At 41.3% G+C, this 25,015-nt stretch overlaps 1 protein-coding gene across 9 annotated transcripts in view; it reads left to right on the forward strand.

Moving 5' to 3' along the window:
* nrxn2b (neurexin 2b) overlaps nucleotides 1-25,015 on the forward strand; it is an 825,611-nt gene that overhangs the window by 753,080 nt on the left and 47,516 nt on the right. For all 9 annotated transcript variants that reach the window (XM_015016195.1, XM_015016655.1, XM_015016584.1 and 6 more), the window contains one exon: nucleotides 7,178-7,349. In XM_015016195.1, coding sequence (XP_014871681.1) covers nucleotides 7,178-7,349 — 172 coding nt within the window. The remainder of the gene's footprint in view (nucleotides 1-7,177; nucleotides 7,350-25,015) is intronic.

The following is a 25,015-nucleotide window of genomic DNA, read 5'->3' on the forward strand; positions in this document are numbered from 1 at the left end:
ATAAATTATTGCAGGGAGGCATACTTACACTGGCACGTCAAGTTAGGCTCAAGCAGATCCGGGCTGTGATAGATCATTATTGGGGGAAATGGGGAAAGAAGCTGAGGAATAGTTTGCATTTTCCGCCACCCTGCGGGACTATTAATATGAAGTCTGTCAGAGCGAATAACGACATCAGCAAATTCCTGAACTGGTCAAGCCGCTTTTTCTTCATTTTTTCTTTTCTTTTTTTTTTTTTGTAGTTTTTCGAGACACGTTGACTTAGCAGAAGCGCTAAATCCCAATGTTTCCTCATTCTACCTCGCTTGTTTACCCCCTTAGTTCATCAGATTGGGAGGTGTGTGTTGGTGATGAACCTTTAGGATTTGCTAGAGACGAAGCACCGTCTAATTGAGCTGTCTGTTGAAGAAAACAAAGAAGGGAAAGCTTCAAAACCGCCTTCACGGAGTCTCTTTTTCTATTTCCCCATTCTTAATTGACTAACTGTGTGTGTGCTGAGGAGAAACAAAGAAATCTTGAAGCGTTCAAAAGGAGCTTTGATCTCAAAGCACCTTAAGGCCCCAGAAGACCATCAAGGTTTCCTCTGTCCTTGTATCGCGCTGTCTCTGTCTGCTCCTCCTCCTCCCTCTGCGCTTTCCCTTTTCTGTTCGCAATGATCAGCCAGAGCGCTCTGAGGTTTGCCAGATAACCCTGATGCACACACACTTGCGCACGCACACATACCGACGTACGCCCACTGCAGCCTCTGCCTCATTCTCATTCCCCTCTCGATGGCTGCGTTTACCTCGACGCACTCTCGCTTGCTGCAAGGTCATGTTGAAATATTTCAGACGGAAACGCTCTCCGTGTGCCGGTGCTGCTCTCCTCTCTGCCGTGGATTTCCAGAGCTGATTTAGTTTGTCTTTGAGGGGGAAAAAAATATCAAAACGAGGGGTAAATCTGATGGGAGGCCAGCAGGAACTGTGGATTCTACTCTGAAAATTAAGAAGATTCGACTCAAAAGTGAAATCTTAAATATTTTTGGAACAATTAAAGACTTTTTGCAACATAACACTTTCAAGAAATGTGTGTAAAGAGTGTTCAGACCCTCATGCTACAGTTTGACAGACCAACACAAATTAGTACATATTTCTGACATGGGAGAAATTAATGAAGTCTTTTGGGACACCAGTCCACCAGCTTTACTCATGTAGGGACTGATATTTTTGCTTATTCTTATTGAAAAATAGGTAAGATAGAAAGTGTCTGTTTACATTGGTTTTCAAGTCTTATCTGAAATTGGATTTAAGACATTGACTAGGTCTTTATAACACATCATCAACCTTTATTTAATCAGATAAAATAAAAACTCATTGAGATTAGGAATCTCTTTTGCCTGGCAAGTATCAGCAGCACAGTTATAAGTAGTCACTTACAGATAGACACACTTTCACTCAACAACAATATCATCGTAAAAACATAAATATATGGTGGAACATGAATATGCTTTGATTTAAACCAGGGGTTCCCAAACATTTCTGTGCCCTGGCCTCCCAAACGGCATACAAACAATTCTACAAAATATGTTACGAAACATCAACTTTTAAATGATTTTTCTCACTTTTTTCTCAATATTCAATAGTTACTATATTCATAGCTTAAGTCCTGCCTCATACCTTTTGATTTTAGCTATGCTAGCTTGAGGAGCAAAGTCTCTTGATAACTAGCAGCCGATCAGAAAGACGAGCATGCCAAATGACATTTCAGTCAATTACTTTAACTTATATTTTATAAAGATTAAAAACCATATTAGATTTTGTCATTTAAATATTTGATTAAGATCTTTAATTAAGAAATGTGTTAAGTTTAAAAAAACACACTTCTTATCTTCACTCAGGTTTTCTGAGGTCCCGTATCGCCCCCCGGTGGCCCCAGCCTGAAAAACACTGATCTAAACCATTCCTTTGTAGCTCTAAACGTTAAGCATTGTTTGGCTTTGTAGCTTGGTTTGATACTCTTAAACTTTTGAGACCTTCACAGAACAGCTGGATTTGAACTGAAAATGAATCACACACAGTCAGACTCTATCAAGTGATTACAGCGGCAACCTGGTACCACAACTGCTGGTTTAGAGCTGAAATCTGCAAATACCTGACACCCCTCTAGTAACGCTCGTAACTTCCTACTATAACGGTTCAAACACCAAATATACCTGTAAATGGATTAGTACCATCTTCGTGCTATCACAGAATCAAACATCCACAGTTTTATTTATTTCCGGTCTTGCTGAGTACAGCCAATCGGTATCAAGAAAAATGAGCACCGCTTCTGGATTGGCTGCTTTATAAATACTAGCCAACAGCATGTCAAGTAGCATATCGCCATGGCGTTTAAGCTTCATTTGAATAATTCAGATGTGCTTCACAAAATTAATCAGCAACTAGGCAGATTTTCTGTGGATAATAAGTTACGTTCCATGGAAAAATCTGTGAACAGGTGAATCTGAGAATACAGAACAACAAATATGCAGGGGTCCACTGTCAATGACTTCAGAGGAAAATTTGCTGCACAACAATTTTATTTGCACTGCATGCCTCACTTTTTAGAAAAATAGCATCATGCATCATTATCCCTTGCTATTTTTGTGTTGTTCTGTCGCATAAAAATTTCAATAAAACATGCTACAGTTATGTTTTCTTACAAAGTGTGAAAAATCCAGATTGAAGAGTTGTGAATACTTTGGAAAGTACTGTAAATTTGATATTTCCTGTTTTTACTCCCAAGTTTAAAAAAACAAAATCCCTTCCTCTCTGCGTCTGTAACAGCAAGAACGTTTTTGGCTGAAGCTGAATCTCCTCCCAATCTACAGACTTCTTTTCTCTATTTCTCCCCGCGTCTCCTTGCCTCTGTAGATGTTTGAATGTTTCAACAAAGCTCGGCATCTCAAAGAGAGACGCCGTCTTCCTTGAGATTTAAATTGGACGTAATTGAAAGTGGATCAGTCTGCGGCGAAAAGCCCCCACCTCTGCCTCCGACTGACCTGCAGGAAGAGCCGCTGGGTGAGCTGGCCTCCAGATGAAAGCGGAGGCATGCGAGAGCCGGGCTCCTGACAACGGCTGACAGCCGCAGCAGATTAAGGGCCGCTAAGCGGCAGCCGAGAAGTGGTGGTGTTGAGCCGGGGCCTTACTTTAGGTTCCCCCCGCTCTCCTTTCATTTTCCACAGTTGCAGGCTTGACTGCACCCAGTCATTCAAACAGTGTTTCTTTCCCCTCCTCCTCCTGTGTCTAGAGATATGTTCGCTTAAGGGAAATGGCCATTAAAATGTCATTACTGCATCACAGAAATCTGTTTTTTTTTTTTGTTCTTTTTGTTTTTTTCTTTTTGGTTCCCTGAGGCTTTCTGTTGTAATGGGCTCGATACATGCCTTCTGCACGGAGAAGAACCCTAATGTTGCGGAACGCAAATGCTAATCTCTGTGTAAATATCACAAAAAATTCTATCTGCTTTCCAGTCTTAACGGTGCAGGTTCTTTCCGCTCTGCTCTTGTGAAATCGAATTAATTCTCCGAGCAAAAGCAAAAAAGGTGTAGTGATTACGGTCCCCCTGTGTGTGGGACCTGACGGGGACGATCGTCTTCCTCCTGGTGACGCAGCACCTGAACCGACTGCCATGATCTTAGCGATGATCGAGTTGCCATTCTTTTTGTCTTTTTTTTTTTTTCTTTTAAATTGCTGAGCGATAGTTTAGAAGTGCACAATAATAGTGAGCAGAGAGCCTGGGAGGGCTACTACATAACATGAATCAATTCATTAGGCACCTAAGAAGGTGGAAGCACTTTGCCATTTGAGCCTCTTTGCAGGGTGAGATCATCTGAGTGGAAGTCCATCAAGCGCCGCCGAGGGAAGCTTGTCTAAATCTGGTGTTGGCGTCCGGAGCCGGGGTCGCTTCCTGTTCCGCTCTAACGTCCACTCCCACAATCAACCACGAGTCCTGCTTTCTGAGCATGCTCAGTCCGTATAATCAGCACCGCCAAGTCGCAAATTTAGCCGATTTTTGCTGTTAGCTGATTTCTGATAAATTTTGCCGGACGACGAAGTAAAACGATGTTATTGTTGTTTTGAGAACATTTTGAAGTAATACAATGGTAATGGCATAATAACACAAGAACACATACTCAAAGATAAATAAATAAAAGTCTAATACACTTATAAGACCAACAGAAACAAACAAAACAACAGAAACAACAAATAAAATGAATCATAAAGTCTATGTGAACACAAAGGCCAGATGAGACCAAATGAACCAGACTGAAGACTTCTAACATCCAGTTTTTGGTAGAAAGAGAAAAAAAACACAATAAACTGTGCAAAAGGAAATTGAGCTTGTTTTAACTTATCATGCAATTAATGGATTTGTAGCCTATTGTGATAGGCATATTTAATATTTGTTTCCAACGGCACATCACATAACATGCCAGAGTTTGACATAAAGGCTAGTTTTCATCATGTAGTTTCTTAAAGTAAAATCAGCATAAATACAATATACTACAGTCCAATACAGGAAAATTAACAAGCTTCTCCCAAAAAGAGAGAAAATAATAAATAAAAAGCGTTTTTAATGTAAAACATATGTAGTTACAAATTTAAAAACTTCAGAAGCCATGTAGCAGTTCACCACAATACAATACAGTCAGTTCATTTAAAAACATAAAATCATTAATGACTATGCTAATCATTAACATACCGTGCAACCTCTGCACTTATTTACTTAATGAACTCGCTCTTTCTGGTGCTTTATTGTCTTTTTTAAAGCTCTTAATCAGCCATGAATAATACAACATGGCTGCAAGCAAAAGTCGCGCGTTCACCTCTGAAACACTCAACATATGGGAAACGGCACAAACAAAATGCACATAGCTAATGAGATAATGGGATCAATGAAGTCGTCGCTGCAGAGTGTCACCCGGCTCCATTCTGCGGTTCTCCTCTGCGTTTTCTTTTGTGTTTTTTTTTTTTGTTTTGTTTTGTTTTGTTTTTTTTTTCCGGGCAGGGAGTTTTGTGAGTTTGAAACTGCGGCGGAGGAATCTCTGGCAGACAGACGGTGTGTCTGCTGCCGTGTTTGTCTCTGGTGTGCTCCGCTTCCCCTCCCGCGCTGCTTGTTCCGTGGCTTTCTGGCAGCCTGTAAATGACTTTGACCTTTCCTGGGACTGAGGACAGGAACCATGGAGGCAGAGGAGAGAGATGGCGGGAGGAAAGAGTAGAGTAGGCGGTTGACTGTAATAAACTCGAAGCAGTGGGCGGCTGTCAACACTAATAAATGGGAAAGGGGAGGTGGGGGTATTGAGGTGAGGGGGGGGTTTGGCCGGAAGATGAATACTAAAGGTGCCTGAGTCCTCGGTAAGTACTGTCTCTTTTTACCAGGCTGATGTGTGTGAGATCTGATGCTCACAGAGACATTGGTCTGCTGGACATGAGGGCACTCTGCCTCGCTGCAGGAACCCACTGGATGGTATCTTTTGAGTTTCGGCCATGGACAACAAAAAAGCAAATCTATCTTGTGTGTAAATAAGTTGTCCAGCTACAACGAATAACTTAAATGCAGTCTTTTGTCAACTCCTGGCAGCTGCTGTCAGTTATCCATCCATATTTTAAATCCACTTCTATCTGCCAAAGTGTTTTACTTACTAACATGTTTTTTTTTTCTTCTAAAATCCTGTTATCCAGTGAATGTTAAAGAAATGATCATTTAGGAGGGAGATTTGTTTGGGTGTTGATTGCTAAAATGTGGCACATGTAAGTGGTGTGAGCTGTTTTTCAATTTGAGTCTTTTTGTTTTCCAGTATCACAGGAGTTCCTCAGAGCTGCTTGTTTGGTACCCTGCTCATTGCTATTTATATGAATATCCTTTGTGAAAATTTCTCCTGAATTTTGTTTTTAAGCAGAAGATACTAAGTTTTATTTTTTTAATTTTGCAAGTGAACTAAAATCCATGTTAAATGCAAAAAGATCAACCTAATGATCAGAAATGGTGAACTGTTGGCGTCTGAACTCGGTTCAGTCTTGATTTGTCACCCAAAGATTTGATTCCTGCAAACCTTGTCGTTTTTTTATTTGTTCATGAATGTCGTAGTCTGACAAGTTTGAAAACCACCTGCTGCTGTTCTTTGTGTTTCATGGTTGACTGTGAAATGCCTGTGCATGTCTATTCTCTACACGCTGCTGCTAAATGAACATTCTTGTATTTCTGCACATGCTGAATGGTTGTTTTTTTGGGGGGGCGGGGGGGTTTACAAAACAAATTCTGCTTTCTCTGTTAATTTCTATCCATGTGTTTGTGTCAACACAGCAAAGAGAATTCTCTGACTCTCATCTGATAACTGACCTTGCAAACTATCTAGAAGCTAACAAGATTTTTTTTCTCAACAAAAGAAAATGCCTTATTGTTGTGGTTAAAACCAGAACACAGGTTGTAACTGTTGTCAGGAAAACCTTAATGGGCTAGTAAAAAAAATAAAATAAATAAATCGTAATATCCTAAAAGTCATCCATTCATCCATTGACTAATAAAAGTACATTTTCAATCAATATTGAAGGCAACAAGTCCAAGAGAGTGAGACATCGCTCTCCTTAGTAAGGGATGTATTGTCTGTTCTCTGAGTTGTGGCTCTGCCTCTGGACCTCTTCTCAGTGGGAGATCCTATAGCAAGGGTCTCCAACTCTTACAGGTTTTAGATGCATCCCTGCTCCTACCCACCTCATTAGCCTGATTGCATCCTGAAGAGATAATTCAACCAATTAATTCAGGTGGGTTGCAGTGGGGATCTAAAACCTAAAGAACAGTAGATCTGTAGGACCAGGTTTGGAGACCCCAGTGCTATGGTAACATGTACGCCCAATAAGAGGTCCGAACAACTTGACCTGACTCGTTGAGTGGCATAGCAACTGTTCATGATCTGGATCTCAGTCATTTGCTTTAGTGTGTAGAACTGGAAATGTTTTCAGTTTCACTCTCACAGCTTGACAGCTGAAGATGTTCATACAACAAGAGATGAGCTGGGGACCTTGTGTCACATTGCCTGAGCCACAGTCACCCAATAGGAAGGAGGGGGACCTATGTTTAGGACTAATCAACCAAGAGCAAAATTCTGATTTGTCTTGAGCGTCTTCTAACAAAAGTTGTCTTTGCTCTCCGTTTGTAGGAACGGGGAAAGGTCGGCGTGATCTTCAACGTGGGAACAGACGACATCACCATCGAGGAGAGCGCGGTGATGGTGAGCGACGGCAAATACCATGTGGTGCGATTCACACGCAGTGGCGGCAACGCCACGCTGCAGGTGGACAACCAGCCTGTCATTGAACGTTTCCCCTCAGGTAGGCCCCGGACCCCTGCTCTGGGGTTACGTAAGCTAGAACATCAGGGTAATGAACTTTGCTGATAAATTTGGAAGAACACATTGGAGAGAGAAAGTAACTATTACCTCCTCTACCTTGTTTTATTCAAAGGTAGTTTTGAATTGGCTTTATTTTATTTAAAATTTTGTTTGTTTTTTCCTTTTTTTTTGTGACCCTTAGAGAACGCCTGTTTTATTCAAACAGATTAAGTCAAGTTCTGGTCCAAAAGGCAGGAAGAACCAAACAGCCTTCCTGAGGCAAGTAATCTTCCATCTAACAGCATCAGCTCTGTGCAGTTAGTCTACCATTGTAGCCGCTGGCACTGTGGAGCCAGGACTTGAATGGAGGTCAGCTGAATGCTAATATCCCAGGCAGGGAAGCCAAAAAAAAAAAAAATGAAGGAAGAGAAACTTTTCATCCCGTGAAAGTATGAGGTGACGTTTCCAAATCCTGCTTTGGCTTCTGTGTATAGAGAAGCTCAACGTTATTCCAACATATGACATTTAAATGAGACCAAACACCCTGTGAGTCACTGCTGGCAGTGTGCTAATTCCCCCACCAGTCGTTAAAGCATAATCACGCTTTTCTATTTCTGCCTGAATTTCCAGCCTATTTCTGGTGATTCAGAAGCTCAGAGTGAATTTCTCTCTCCGACGTGCGTCTCCCTCCCTCCTGCTGTACGTGGTTGTTCAAAGGAAAGCGCCTCTTATTTCTGTTCCCAACATGAGTTTTGCATATGGGTAAACACCGGGGGTAAGCCGGACTCTCAGCCTGCATTAATGATGATGTTGAAACTAAGCAACCTGAATACGAAATGAGGATCCCACCTCCCTTCCTCCTGTCCCAGCCTCGTCAATATCACCTTTCATCTCCATTATCTAAAAGTGCTTCCCTTGTAACGGCATTGTTCGAACACACGGGGAGAGGGGCTGCTAATGCGGCCGTGATATTTCCTCTTGTTGACATGAGGTTCGGAACGAAGACCGTGACATTCATCGCCACAGCAGTGATCCCGTATTGGGTGGAGGGGGGCACAGAAAGGGGGGCTCAGTTTTGGCATTGAGAGAAGCGCGTTCTGTCGCTCATCCATCAGCACAGTGAGGCCAGACTGAGGGGCATGCATCACAGCCAGAGGAGGAAGCGCCTTGTGACAGTTCACTCTTTTCACTTGTTATTATGATGGAAATGCAGCCCTTTTCACCACCGAGCGCGTTCCAAAGATAGCCCTCTGCCGCTTATAGGAGAACAGCAGAGCAGCCTGTTAACACCGACAACTTCCATGTCATCATCCGGATCGAGGTTTTGTTTCATCAAGAAACATGAATGCACAGAACATAATGTATTCTTTTTCTTCTTTTCTTTTTTTTTTACCCCCCATTCCTTCCGCCCTCCACGCTACCACCACCGCCGCCGCATTGTTGTTGTTGTCCTCATCAAACGCTTCTTTCCTTTTCCTACCGCTGATCAACATGTGACGGCTGTTGTTTTGTTTTTGTCTGTTAGTTTATCTGATGAGTTCTGGGTTTGCCCTCCTGGTGGGGGTTTGGAGCTTAAATGAAGTTTGAGAAGGTTATGAGGATGGCAAGAGGAAAACGGATGAGCTCGGATTCATCTACATTAGCCAGATTCGCTCAAACCATTTTTTTTATTTTTATTTTGGGTGGGGACTTCAATCTAAAAGACTCCTGGTTTTCACTTTCTGGCTCAGTGGCATCCTGGTAAAAGCAGATTAGTTACACTTTAAGGGAGCAATGCTTAGAGGAGGCTGGGGTGTAAAAAAAAAAAAAAAAAACAAAAACAAACAAACAAAGAAGAAAAATGTGTGGAAAAGAGAGGAGGGATGATGGAGGGAGGGGCGGAGGTGGAAACTTTGACAAATGAGGTGCACAAAAAAAGGGTGTGATGAGAAAGCCAGTGAACAGGGCAAATATAACACCTACTGTTTGGGCAGAAGAGGAAGAGATTTTAACAAATCTCAATTTGGGGGTTTATTCAGTGGTAGGCACCGCCCTAACCCTAAAGCATTAACCATAAACGTTCGTTCTGCTAACATTAAAGTGCTGCACCAACATGGTCACAGAAGCTAGTGTTAAAGCGCTAGCTTCAAGTTAAATTATGTCTGCCCTTGAAATACTGCCACACTCGAGCACTGACTTACATGTTCCTTAAAGCTCTGTTCATATCTAGTTTTCTACTATCTTCTACTGTCTTCCTATGGCGAGAAAAGGGCTAGCATGAGGAGAGGAAAAGGAACAGCTGCGTAAACAGTCTTCACCCACTTCAAAATAAGATCATAAATATAAATGTGTGGCTACTTGAAGAATTTTAAAGAGTCAATAACCAAATCTTCAACCAGGATGTCAAATTTTATTCAGCTGAAAGTTTAAAAAACAGCTAAGTAAATTAGCGCTTTCAAAATTATTCAGGAGAATTGGTTTAGGGGAAGCAAAGTGCGCTAAATGTTTTCAAAGTTGGCAAAAGCGCTAAACGTAAAATTAGTTCCACTGTAGGTGCCTTAGCCGATTAGCGGACGTGAACGTAACCACTGGGTTTTTGCAATTAGGTTCAACTAATCCATAATATTCTGAGTTGTTTCTAATGCAAAAAAAAAGAAAAGTCAATTTGTTCTTACAATCTTAAAGGTTTTGTGAACCTCAACCTCAAATAAGAACAGAATCCTCCATGTTAAGCTTCTGATTTGTCTTTTCAGAACAAAATCGCCAAATCACACAAATTCCAACACAGCAAATGAGCATGACATGCATCAGTCTCATAGTAAGAAGAAAGTTGCAAAACAGTGCCACATTTTTTAAATGATTGGTGCTTTTGTGATTTGTTCAAAGATCAACTTAGAGGATTAAGCATGTAGCACGTGGGTTCCAAAACAGCCTTCTACACTATATTTAAGTTCATTTGCCTTCAGTGTTGCACATTTGGCGTAACCCTGACAGTCACTTCATGTGTAGGGAAGTGTCCTGACTGTGACCAACCACAACTCAAAAAAGCAACACAGAATAAAATGAAAATGTACCAAACTTTTTCTTCTAAATTCAAGCAATATGTGTAAATCAATCATAATGACGTCAGAGGAGCCACGGTGAGACGCCACATCACACAAACTCTGACAATTTACCTTCTTTCATTAGCGCTGACTTCTCACTTTGTAAAGTCAATGCAACCCTTTCAGATTCCTGCTTCAGTTTTTCAAAAGCTGAAAGCTTTATCTAATTCAGCTCGCCCTCGCAGACGTTCCAATGCCAGAAACTTCTCCTACAGCCTTCACTACCTTAACATCTCTTTTTGCTGTTCGTAGTTCAAAGACACATCAAAGAGTGAGCACCGAGTTACCGAATCCTCAGGCAAATTAGAGGATGACACCTTCGGCAATGTCAGAACTCCCATTTCAATAAGCTTCTCTCTTAAGATTACCCCAACATTTTCCTTCTAACCGTTTGTCTGCAACACACTTTTCTTAGAGCTCAGCAGTCTTTACCAGTCATGGCTAAGAAGTAGGTGGTGTAAAACTGTTTAGGTCGGGGGGGAAAAATGATTGCAGTTGCATTGATGCCAGCCTTGTTTAGCCTGTTTTAATAAAGCTCTAGTTCGTTTGCCTAGGAAGTCCGGTTCATTTTTGGGGAGGTGTGAATGCACAATCGAACTCTGATGTGAAGCAAGAAAGTGAACTCTGGTCCCCTTTAAAACTTAGGTTTCGGCTCGGTTGAAGTGAACTCTGGCGCGCTTCGAATGCAAAATGGATGGAAAGCTCTCCAAGAGCAGGAAGTGGACTATCATGTCGTTTCCTTCAGTGGTTCTTAGCGCAGCGCCACCACGGGTGAGGGAGAGAACCGGTTCTTCAAACGGTTTGGTTCATTTGACACACCAGCTGAAAATGTAACATGTCACAATTTTGGTCTCCAACCGACCCAGTTTACCGGACTATTGGGTGTGAAAACACCCTAAAATGCAGACCATGACTAATGGCACCAAACAAAACATTTAAACTGAGCATCACCTCTGAATACCTACTAAAATCTCAATTCTAGTCTTCAGAGATCAGGGACGCAACCTGTGGTGTTTCAAAATGACCAGCAACTGGCAACCCTACACAAGACTTCTGCTCTAGTCATGTAACCTCACACTCCTGTCTGAGATGCACTGAAACCCACAAGTGGACCGGCCTAATTGATCAATAAACTTATTTGCACTATTCAGAAAATAGTCAACGCTCTTGGCTTTTAGTTCTTTTGACACTCTTAGGGGAAATTAGGTACAAAGTAAACAAATTACCAGAGAATGAAATGAAAGGAAATGAAACGCAAAGAGTAGAAAACACAAGCATCCTTACTGACCTAACAAGGATATTTTTCCTCCACTTGACATCAGTATTGCTTAGCCCACAGTTTAATACTTTAACAAAGTACTACACAAGCATCACTACTTGATCAAATATACATTCATCCTTCTGTTTCCTACTGTTTAGCTGAAGAGTAACATATAGTAATAACTTCATAGCTTTATTTTCTTTATACAACAAAAAGAACTAAGAAGGAAGGAGGGGAGTAACTCCCATGATGTGGATATTAGGGTTTTATGTGGAGACCCTAGCCAGTTGCCTCTCGTTTCATCAACGCCAATTGAAAAACTGTGAAATATGCTAGGTTCCATTTGTAGTCAGAACTCGTAAATTCTGACCTATGAGTTGGAAAAATCAACTGGAAGGCTGGCCAGCTGCAGTATACTCACTGGCTGAGTACCCAAAGCTCAGTGATTTTATGGTTTTAAAACCAACTGTTACCCACTAGCCCTAAGAGAAGTCTTTTTTTAGCTGGCAACACAAAAAGGACCTAGAAAGAACCACTTCCTTTCTTACTTCTAATTAAAAGTCTCAAACATTCATATCCGAGACTCTTGACAAAGGCTTAGACTTAACAAAACAAATCACACATTGGTGACAACTGGGTAGAGTTAAGACAGGGTTGACTTAAATGCCATTGTTGCATCTTGTGCCTCGAGATCTTGTTAACCCCCGTAACGACAGGATGTATTTTGTAAACACTTTTGCGACATGAAAATAAATTCGTACGATCCAGATTGTAATTCTCTAAATGAGAAAAACAATACTCAATACCCACAGGCTGGGCCGGTTTTGTTTTCTGCATGCAGTGTTACTAGAATGCTGTGCCTGTTTCAGTAGAACCCGATTTAAGAGGTTGTCGTGAAAGGTGTCTTCAACCAGGAGTTCAGTTTTGGCATAGCAGGTTCCAAATTTGTCTAATCCCTTAAAAAACAAGGACATGCAGCTTCCTGTTTAATCTCCTTCCCTGGAGGGGTTGTCATGGCCGGCATCAGGCAGTCTCATTGGGATACCATGTCATTGTAAGGCCTGCCACAATGTTTTGCACGTACAGAAAGTTACATGAGCATATTTTTTTTTGTCTCAGCTTGAGCAGAATAAATGGTCCCATAGGGCAAACAGAGGACGAGGCTTGCCTTCTTAAAAGAAACGAGACAAAAGAAGACAGTGGTACGTTATCATTTTCATACACACACTTATGCTAATAGACGGCCTCGCTCCCTAATGTTTGTCGGATCCGGGGCCGGTTGTGTAGTTTTCCTCAAAAGGCTCCCTCTGAGGTCTGCATTCGTAAGCGGATGATGTGGAGAGACAAGATGTTGACAGCAATCACAGCCGTCATGGGTCAGGAGCATTCCATGGCAACGCAACACGTCGTCTGATGTCCCACGAAGTGATGTTTGCCGTCCTGAGGGGAGTCTGGGTCTGGTTCGCATCTGATCCTACGTGTGACAGTGCGTGTGTCCGCGTCGCACAGCGCATTGGCTATGTATCCAGTTTTTTTTTTTTCTGTGCCTTGGTTGTTGGTGTGTGTACACGCATGCATGCACATGACGGACGGAGAGCAGACGAAAGGTGTCGAACGGAGGGGGGAGGAGGAGCCGGGCCAGCTAATTCCATATGTCAGGTGTCCCCGTTGGCTGCCGCGGCAACAGTTAGTGGCGCATCCCCACCTCTCGTATTCCCAAAATGGCCTGAGCTGAGGCTGGATGAAAGCAGCCCGGCGTCACCCCGACAGCAGCGAACCGGGCGCGCATAAACAGGCCGACGTTGGCGGCGCTTCCGTGTAACACGATAATGGTGCAATTTCACACACAATTTTCTTTTATTCTTTAAGAATAGTACTTTCTGATGGATCAAAGAAGGCGATTATTTTCCGATCCACAATTTACAACAACATAGCAGCTGAGTCAATGTTCAGAGTCAGACTGCTTCAGTCTTTCTTTTTTTTTTTGTTTCTGTGCTGAATTCTATTTTTGTTGGACAGCTAAAGTTGGTTCACACACTGACCTCACTTGTACTGTCAACATCTCACAATATTTGAGTGATGCAAAACAGGCAGCCAAATCGCAGAGTAACAAACGTTTTGGTAGCACCGTATTTGAAGGCCTGTGCATAAGACTGACATGGCATTACACTTGTTATGAACAAGGAGTCTTTTGGTAAATAATGACACTTTTAATTCAAAGTTGCAGTCATATTTTATCATTGATTTTCAATGTTGTGCTTTGACGCTGTGCTCTGCAAATACGTCTGGGTAGTTCTTTGAGATTTTTGTTAATGAAAAGTACATAATAAATTAAAATTATTATTACTATTATTATTATTGTTATTGTAAGTTGACACTTTTAATTTACATTTAATGCGCGCTTTAATGTAGCTTTGCATTAAAATGGCATTATTTATGGAATAATGCAAAGTTGTCACTTTTAATGCAAGTTTGCATTAAAAGTGTCATTACTTGCCGAATGACGCTTCATGACAACAGTCATAAATATTCATGAATTTCATGTTCATGACAGATGTTATGTCATGTTTATGACAGTGTAATGCCAGTCTTATTCACACCCCTTCAAATAAAGCGTTACAATGTTTTCACTCATTAAATTAATAAAACCTGAGAAGTCACATTGCTGAATTCAGTAAATACTTTAGCAAATATCTCGCCTTTGGTTCTGATCTGATGTGATGAATTGGTGAGAATAACCTTGTGATTGTAAACTACCTCTGTCATGGGACCATCGGCCCATTTCGGTTCTTCTATGGTCCGTATTTGTTCAAATGATTCAACCCAAAATTTCTACAAATCAGTTTGTACAAATGCTGATAACAATGTGCAGAAGGCCTTCAGATAAATTCTTTTATTGCAGTAGCATTAATACAGAGAAAATTGTGGACAAATCCAAACTTTAATTGGAGTATATATTTATACAGTGAAGACAAAAAAAAGATCTTATGTTAAAAATAGACTTTCTTTCAATAAAGTAATATTAGTGGCACTATTATTGATTTCCCTGCTGTCAACTTTAACATCTGTTAAAGTTTGAAAATACATAGAAGAATCTCTGACAAGCACATGGATAATTTAGATCATTTAGATCTAAATTATCCATGTAGATCATTCCAGATTCTAGATTATTCTAGATGATTTCTTTCGAGTCTTCATTTCCTTTCAATTTATTAAAGACCTAAATTTAAGTTAGTTTACATTTGTTTTTTATGTAATGTGACCAATAGCACATGACGTAATGGTTTTTGTCAGCCATTAAAATAAAAACTTACACATCCCACAGGTTGCAGGCATTTTGTCTTAACTGTGTTTTACTCTTCTTTTAAAAAAAAAAGAAGGCAAAGTTTAACCAAATTTCCTCATTGGCTCAGACACACCTCTTTATTCCTGTACTTGCAGACATGACAGTAGCTGTTACGAATGTGCACAAAACTTTGTCCATATTCTGCTAATGTTGGAAAATAAACTTATTTTGCAATTGGGTTGTTTCAGTTAAATAAGAAACACAATTAAAATCACTTATGAAAAAGTTTGTTCACATGGAAAGTTGTAGTTTTACATTGTAGTTTTGCAAAATACACACATTTCAATACTGGTGAAAAACCTCATCTTTCCGCCTTTTTTTTTTTTTTTTTTTTTTTTTTATTCCCCTTTCAAAGTTGTCGTATTTCCATTAAGCCAATTTCAGCCACTCCATTTTATTTTACTGACTAGGTAGAGGTGTTAACTTTAGACAAGTGAAGCTAGCTCATCTGTACACCGAATGTTGAATCATTTGCGAGATGAGTAACATTGAACACATCACATGCCCACTGTTCCACCAGCTGCTTTGACCAGCATTCCCTGCCCTGTTTTAGTGTTAATTCTGCCGCTCTTAATTGAAGCACACGACGAACTGCACAGTCTGTCTCAACTTTTCATCACGAAATGTGCCTTTACCCGAGATCTTCAGAGCTCCTCTCTGCCAAACACGGCGCTCAGACTCTCAGAGGAGAGGTCAGCGTTAGTGAGTGAGGGGCCGCCAGCAGCAATAATCCCCCTCTTACAAGAAGCCGGCTGCCCTTTCAAAAGCTGCTCCAGAAACTAGCAGAAAGGCAGAGCTCCAAGGGAGAAAATGTTTCACAGTGGTCAAGTACCATGTGTAGCTCTCCATTTGTTTGTTGCTATTGAGTCACATGTATAGGTACATGTAGAGTGTGTTGCTATATGCAGCTGCCAAGGAGACAAGCCTGCTTTTTAGAGCCACTTAGCATGAGACGTCCAAGTTTTCTGAAGGTCTTGTGAACGGCTTTATTGTTGTGTTGCTGCATTTCAATAACTGATAGAGGATTTTAAAATAAAAAATTAAACCACTTGTATGAAACCTCTACTTTATACAAACAAATAAGTATTCGGATGGATAGATGAACCCATCGTTTTGTCTGCACATAAACGACTCACGGAAAGCCATCTTAAATTATATCTTTAGGCACTTTGTCGCAGCCTGTCACGCAAACACATAATTTGTTCCAATCTTTTTCGCTAAACCCATGAAAATGTCAAACATAATGCAGCTTGACTGGCATAAAATAGTATTTTTACACTAACAAGGTGATTCCTTTAAGAGCGATTAGCTGGCAGCTTGGCGTAGCTTGACATAGTGTTCAGGGTTTCATTTTAAAAAAGAAAAAAAGTTAGACAAAGGGAAATGGGCAAGGAGACTGAAGGAGAAAAGAACGCAGCAGGAAAACCTGAAAAACAAAAATTTTTAACTTTTTTTTCAATATTGTCATCAAACTATTAATGAACACTTTGACGACACCTTACTAATATCAAGGTGAATCTGTCCCTTTTCCCTAAGGAACTGACTTTATTTTATGTGTGAGATTCAAGAAACAAAGCAAAAAAAAATCTAAGATTTTCTCAAATAAGAGTAAAAATGTATTCAATAAAAAGTCTCCCTAAGTATGGTGTACTTGATTAGTACTGCTAAATCTGATATAATTTGTGAAAGACTTTATTTTAAATAAAGAACATACAGGTAAAAACATAAAAAAAAAAAACTTTTGTTCACAAAAAAGTTAACTCGGTTAACTGAAAGAAACATGTATTTTCAAATCCTAAATGTCCACTATGTAAAAATATTACAGAAAATAATCTGTTTACTAGAACAGTGAAAAGTACTTTAAAATAACATCATAAGCCACTTATATTCAATAAGTTAGAATATGTGTCCTGATGAGAATCGTTTGTCAGAATAAAAGTACATTTTGAAAATAAAAACCTTAATCCAGGTAATAAACATTTTATTAAGATCATATTTCTGTTTTTAAAAATAGTTCTATAATTGGTCTAATGTAATGTTCTAATGTCATTAGCTGGCAGAGAAAGAAATGAGAAGTTAAGAAATAAAGGTGTTAAAACATCAGTCTTTGTCTAATTATCTTATAATATCACTTGGTGATGGAGTTACTGAAATAAATGGACTTTTTAATAATATTCTAATTTATTAAATAGGTTTGTGTATTTACTTGCCCTGCAGCTGGAATAGCATGGTGAACAGGCAAAAATTAAGAGTAGCAGAATGAAGCTTGTTTTGTAAATCAGTTGAATCATTCAAGATGATAGCCAGAAATTGTATGCAAGTAAAAGTAGAGTTACTTTGTTTTGGTCCACATTGACATACTAGCCTCAGACAGTTGCTGCCCATTTGCTGACTTTGCCACCATCCTCAAAGTCTCCACATCCCCTGCAGTTATCTTTTGGTTTGAGTTATTATGGCTTTTGAGGCCATTGAAGTCATCTTAACACTAACGGTGCATTATCCTGCTCTGAATATCCACTAAAAGATAGGCATACTGGTCATGAAGGTTTGGATATGGTCAGGAACAACACTTTGGTAGACTTTGAAACTTAAAGGATGCTGAATAGGTACTAAATGGCAAAGGGGCACCAAGAAAATACCCCAACACCATCAGGGTATTTGTTGATAAAAACACAACGGATCCCTTCTCTTATTCTAGGGACAAATTGTTTTGGACTGATCCACATTGTAGCTGATATTAAAATTGATCAGACCCTGCAATGTTTTTCCACTCTGCTGTTATTCAATTTTGATGAGCCTGTGCAGGCTGTGGCCTTCGTTTCCTGTGTTTGGTCTCGTGGTAGGATCAGACGTGTTCTGCCGCTTTAAGGTGCAACATGTTGTGTGTTAAGAGATGGTACACCCTGGTTGTACCCATTCATTGTTTGAGCGAATGTTGTATTTCTATCATATGGAACCAGTCTGCCTGTTCCCCTATTACAAGGCATTTTGGTTCATATAACAGAGGCTTACTGTGTATTATTCTCTCTTCATTGTTTTGTACCGTTCTCTGTAAACCTGGGAGAGATGGCTATGCATAAAGCAGTATTAAAAAGCTCAGCCCAGCTAATCTGGCACCAACAACCATCTGATATTCAAAGACAAGAACTTTCTTCACCACTCTATTGCCATTGCTTGAACTTCAGCAAAGCGTCTTCATCGTGTCCAAATGGCTAAATGCATAGAGTCGCTGCCATATGATGACTACTTTTTAAAGGTACTTTTTGAGTATGTATGTTTTTAGAAATCATCCTTCACTTGTGAGTTTTTGCCAAACCAAGCACCAGCTGTCTTGCACATTTGTTTTGTTCTTCCTCATTTCTTACAAGTGTAAGATCGCAGCAGAAATGTTATGGTGTCACTGAAAAGCAGCTTTGTGTAAACGGGACGACGGTCTTTTGAATCTCAGCATGGTGTCCACCTTCGCCTCAACGATGAGGAGCACACCAAGCTAAACCCTAAGCATGTCTCTGTTTAATTTTAGCAATTTTAAACCATGGTAAATGTGGTTGCTTTCGATTTTGTACCTCACCAGAAATCGCAAAACCAAAGACTTTTCTTGGGTACATCTAGAAGTCATCATCATCCTCATAGGCAGAACAAGGCGGCACAGGAAAAGATGGAATAACTAGCAAATTGCCATTCTCTTTTTTTCTTCCCCCCTCTGGAAGACATTTAAAGGGCCCTTTCAAAATGAAAGTTGGATGTTTGAGACGGGAAACTAGAAAGACGAGATTGGTGGATTCACAGAGGAGCAGAAAGTCTTTGTAGCGGCGAGGTCAGCCCCAGCTCTTCCAGCTGAGCCGCTAAGATGTTCTTACATCTCAGATAAATGGTGTAAGAAAAAGGGGTCAACACAGCGCTCCGCTCTGCTCCTCACTTCATCCTCCCTCTCTTTATCATTACTCATATGCCTCCACTGTCTGCTCGGCATCCATCTTTGTCTTTGCAAGCTCCATTGCGGCGGAGACGGAGAGCCGAGCCGAGTGGCGCGTGAGCAAACAGGGAAGATAAAGACACTTTGAGGAGGAGGAGATTGAAGCAGCCAAGAAGATCAGCCTCCCCTCTGCCTGTTGGCAAAAGCAACATGAGAGCACTCTGAAAGTAGTCGAAAGAGTAGCTGAAAGCAAAGGAAGAGCACACGGATTAGGATAGGAGAGGGGGGCGCGCTTATGCGCAAGACGCCACAGTCAGACAAATGACTGGAGGCGGGAGGGACTTTAGCTGAACGTGGACTAGATTTTGCTTCAGCAGTTTGGGCCTCCCAACAAGACGCAGGGAAGGCAGTCTTCCGTAGCTTTAATGGTTCACTGGGCAGAACATGATGGATCATGTAGAGGGGTGAATCTCCTGTCAGGGCTGGCAGGAAGCCCCTCTTCACTGTGAGGATTCTACAGACGAGCAGCCTTTTGTGGTTTTCTTGTTTTTTTAGCTTACGGAGCTTTTTCGGACACGATGCTCTGTTGCGGTCGCCTCCGGCAGTGATCACTGCTGGATCCCGAGCGGGGAAACGTGTGTCTGGTCCTAGTGGATATAAATCAGGACTTGTGATGAGACCTAATTATTGGGAGATTGAATTAAAGTCTCAAAGTTTTTACTCCAATATTTTGAGCTTGACAGCTACTGTATGGGTTGTGTGACAGCACTTGAGCTCCAGGGATATGGCGACGCGAGCTGAGGAACGGCTGACGCTTGATGTAATTTTCTAGTTTAGGGTTTTCATTATGTTTTGCACATACAGAAAAAAACACAGTACAGCCAAAAAGAGCGAGTGAGAGGGAACTGAAGGCAGCCAGCTTAGTCGCTCGTCACTGGTGACATTCTGTTGGTTCTTATTGGGCCTCTGGTGCTCTGCGACTCCATCTGATTGGATCCTGCGCAGTTGGAAGGTATCTCAAATTATTGGCCTGTGGCTATGGGATGATGGGGAGAGAGAGAAGGGGAGAACAGAGAAATAGTCAAGAAAGTAATGAAGAGGGGAGAGAGAGTTAAGTAGTGCAGATCGGCTGAGGAAAAAGATTGCTCTGGGTAATTAGAGAAGTGACAACTTTTGATTTCTACAAGTTTTATTTTTCTTTTTTTTAAAAGGCAGATGGATGGGGAGGAGGGGAAGGGGGATCCTTCGGCTGTCTCCGGGAGCAGCTCTTGCATTAAATCAATCTGTGGCTGAGATAAAAGGTGGTGGAGGGAAGAAATGAAAACGAGCTGTTGGACCGATAAGTGCTGCACATATGAGAGATGACGAACAGTTAAAGCGATGACAGCCATGTGATTAAAACACAGGCAGACATGAGTGCAGGGGGGGATGTGTTTGATGTAAATAAATGAGTGGGTTAGGAGGGTCTCTTCCCTCATTTCACAAACTCCAAACTCAGCTTGGGAAACATGGAGAGACTTTAAAATTCTGATGAATTCTTTGTGAAATTATTTAATGAAGTAGCTGGCAGACTCAGACTAACATTACAGGGCGAGGTTTCAGTCGAAGACTGGCAGAGCGGCATGGCCGTGGGCCAACCATCTCCAGTGTACTCTCCATTCTCGTGAATAGATTTCCAATGTGAATGTCCTGTACAAGGGCATCCGGCTGTCTGCAGAGCGACATGATATCCAGCTGGCTTCTCAGAGCATCGCACGGTCAAATGCCACCACACAAATGTGCACGTGCAATGACACGGAAGGCAAAAGATTTGGTTATCATCGCACTTTGAAGGCAAGTCGTCCCAGACGCGCATCGAAGCAGATAGTTTACACTCTCTGTGTGGCGATGCATCTGTCACCCCCCGTCCCCATCCCTAGGTGCCAGTCAGGCAGTGTGTACTCGCCCCTCCCTGTATCATGGCAGATGTGACACCTTCCCTGAACTGGTCCCATCATAGCCGTTATCTGGACAAACCGTCTGGCAGCAGACATGAGGCGCCACAGGAAACACAGACAAGGTTCTGGATGGATAGTCCAAACCACAGGGGAGGTTGGGGCTTCAGGCAAGCTGCCTGGGTACGACTCATGGGGAGTTATGGCCCATACCTTCTGTTGAGCTTCATTTAAGAGCAGCTATATGCTAACAAGTGTTATTTTGAATGTCCATCTATGAGTGAGAAAACAGATGTGACTGAACGTTAACAACGTTAATCTACAGAGCCGGGCAGAAGGACTCATACGCCTTGTCTCCATTTTTAATGGGGTTCTATGTGATAAACCAGCTAGCTAAAAAGTTAGTTGTGCTAACAATAAAGCACTAATGCTAAACTATGGCTCTACTAATGCTAAAGCGCTACAGCAACATGGCACTTAGCAGAAGCTAATGCTAAGTTCCTAATTTGGATTCAAATTATTTCTGCTGTTAAAAAACTACAATCTTTGAACACTAAATTAATTTTGACATATTTTATTGTATTTTTAGCTTTTTCTGTCTGTTTTATTTGTTCCTTCATGTTTCTTGTTTGAAATAGTTATTAGGAGAAAAAAAACTGCTGCATAAACAGTCTAATCATAAACATTATAAATATTTTTTCGTTTAATACTAAAGCACTACACCAGCACAGTATTTAGCAGAAGCCAATACTAAAGTGCTAACTTCAATTCAGATCTTATCTGCCCTTGAAAGACTACAATCCCCCAGCACCTATTTAGTTTTGACATTATAATTTACATGTTCTAAAATGCCCTTAGATATTTAATTTGTTTATTTGTTGTTTTTGTATGTTTCTTGTTTGAAATACAGTTATTCACCCATTTCAAAATAAGAGCATGAAAATAAATGTCTAACTACTTGGACTCTGAAGGGTCGATAGCCAAAACTTCAACACAAACTTTATTCGTCTGAAAGCGTAGAAAACAACCAAGTCAATTGGCACTTTAGAGTTTATCCACAAAAATTAATTTAAGAGAAGCTACGTGTGCTAAACTTTCTCAAAGTTAGCCAAAGCGCTGAGAGGCTAACCAAAAAAATTAGCTCAACTATTTGCAAACCACTGTGATAGACCAACCAAGTAGCGCATTACAAAGACAAATCTGAAAAGTGTGGCATGAGTTGGCCTGATAAAAATACTTTTCCTGCATGTTTTTTTTAATTGATAAAACAAAACTACTTTATGGTGTTGTCCTGCATCAGGTCCTCAAAATATGTGCTGAAGTTTAAAGTTGTAACAGGAAAAATACTTCTAGAGGTCACTGTGGCAGCATGCTACTGTCCTGGTAGACACATCAGTTAACGGGCACCAAAAGCTAAAACAATTACACTTCCGAGCATTTATGATCTACTAGCTTATTTCCCCCCTTCCTCGTAAATTAGGAAAAAAAAAAACAAGTGTGAGATTTAATAGTCTAGATTTGTATCAAGCAAAAGTAAGAGTCCTGGGAATGGAGGCCCAGCTGTTTAATCAGCCAGCCAGCCACCGTCTCCTCCACTCTGATGCAGAACGGCCTTCAGCCAGTTTGCTCAGATTTCTCCACAGATCCAAATGGATGAAAACACACGGAGGAATTTAGATCGCCTCAGGACCAAAAGACCTGACCAGCAGGAGGAGATTGTTGCCGTTCTCATCACGTTATTTTTAGTCGCATCCTACTCTTCCAGGTTTCCATCCCTACAGTGCTTTCTGTTTTCTAGACTTCTTTCAGTGTTTGGAGTTTGTAGATGGAATCCCTGTCACGGCAGTCTTTACTTCTTGATCCGAATGTTGCTGTATGCTGCTGTTTGCCAGAGAAACCCCCCCCCAAAAAACACATACATCCGCATATAGTACACTCACTTTGTATTCTCAGCAGTTCTTACTTTGTCTGCTGGACCTTTTGTCAGTAATAGATAGCAAGCAACCGCCACGCCACAGTGTACCACATTTAATCTCCCAGTAACAAACCTTACAGGGAAAGAAGGAATACGTGGTTACAAATCAGAGGTTAAGTGTGAGTGAGTGAGTAAGAGCAAGTTGTGGGGGGAAAAAAAGGACAAAACCAGAAATGAGAAATTGCTAAAAACAGGCCCAGTGGAAAGAGGAAGGAAGAAGACAGGAAATAATGGAGATGAAGCAAAGTGGAAGATGAGAAAGTTGGAGAGAATGGGGCGTGCAAGTTACTAGCCAGAGAGAGACGGAAATGGATTTTGGCAGGAGGGTGAGAGAAAGGACAGAATGAAGCGTGGATGAAGGATTGTTTGAGAACAAGGGAGGGACAAGCCGGAAAAGAAGGAAAAGAGCCGGCAAGAAGGGCGGAATAAGCGAGTAAGATGTGGGGGAACGGATTAGGGAAAGAATGCTTGAATCGCGCAAAAAATGTGTCCTGGAGAAGAAGAGCTGAGGAAAAGGTACTTTTCTGAGTGTAGAGTCTCAGCCCTGCCACTAGAGGGGGATAAAACGGATTGTACATACAGCAGGTTTGGTTCCTGGAGGTTACAGTGTGAATCAGAGGAAAGGAAGGGATTTAGGAGGAAGGACATCCACCCATGGAGGATTCATCTGCCGGTTTTTATTTTTTGCTTTATCTCTGCAACGTCGGCAATCCTGCCACACCCTACACTGGTCCTCTGCCCAACATACTGTTTCTCTCTCAGTCTGTGTCTCTCTCTCTGTCTAATTTAGTGATTGCAGTAGAGTGGCCGTGTCATTACTGAAGCAGCCTTGTGTTAGGGCTGTAATTGCTGTGCTGCCTTTCCAGAAAAGCACAGCAGAAGCGTGCTTAATCTTAAGTGCAACGTCAAAACATACCTATAATTGCTGCTCTGTGGTTTTTTTTTTTTCTTGTACTTTAGAATAAACGGCGGTTTTGGAAAGAACACCGTTTGTTCTCGCAGGTAGAGTCAAAACAAAAAATGTGCAGCTGATGTAAAAGAGAGGAGAGCTGAAGGATGAAACGAGGAAACACCGATTAGGCTTTCTTCGAACCTTAGATTTAGATTTTATTTAAAAAAAGTTTGATCTATGTTATGATGAGTCATTTTCTGTTCATTTGCTCTGACCTTAACTCATGCTTCTATCCTTCCCTCGTTTCAGCCTTTCCTACTATCCTCTGCTTTTCTTTTCCCATCAACTTCTCATTACGCTCTCTGATGTAGCCCTCCTGCTCACACACAAACAGGCGAGAGAATTTACACACAACATGGCCTCATGCATGTGAAAACACATCTTTTTTATTTATTTTTTTATTTATTTATTTTTTTGCTTATCCAAGGCAGTTTTGTGCATGCAGGCAGGCGTGGGTAGGGAGACCCCTGGGGAGAGGAAGCAGGTACTGCAGAACCGAGAGGTGGTCTATTTTAGATCTCTGCTGCAGCAGCACGGGGCAGTGGTGCTGCTAAATCAAAGTACACTCCAAATAGGATGCAGAATGAGTTACACACACACACACACACACACTCTCTCTCTCTCTCTCTCTCTCTCTGCAGATAATTTCAGCAGCAGCACTCAAGCCTTCTGCTTTCTCAGATTTCCTATTAAAACAGGCAGTAAGTTAGGTGCACGTTTTGTTTTTTGTGAGTTGTCCTATTTTCAAAAAGCGCTGTCTAAACATAGCCCTACCGGAGTTTTTTTAGCCTGTAATCTTCTAAGACCGCCTTTTGACATGGACAATAACTCCTAATTAATCCATCACATCAGACATCATCAACCCCCCCTCACCCCCTTCTCTCCACATACACACACGCACACACACACACACACACACTCCCCATCCTGGTCACCATCAACCCCCCTCATCCCCCCCTCCTAATTTCAGCGCCGTCTCTGTTGACGGTGCTGGAGATGCAACGCAGCGTGACCCAGAGGTTGATTGAAGTGAAGTGAGGGATAATAAGTTGCCGCAGCAGAGATGAAACTTCTTTGACACGCTGATGAAGTGCTGCTAATTGCCAAGTGCCAATGAGAAGTTCTCCATGAATGCATGAGGAGGTTTGGGGGTATGGGGGCTGGAGTGGTGAGGAGGGTAAGGCACTGAGAAATACTGGT

The sequence above is a fragment of the Poecilia latipinna genome, unplaced genomic scaffold (genome assembly GCF_001443285.1).
Source record: "Poecilia latipinna isolate Pla-1442-1.1 unplaced genomic scaffold, P_latipinna-1.0 Scaffold6, whole genome shotgun sequence".
Lineage (NCBI taxonomy): Eukaryota > Metazoa > Chordata > Actinopteri > Cyprinodontiformes > Poeciliidae > Poecilia > Poecilia latipinna.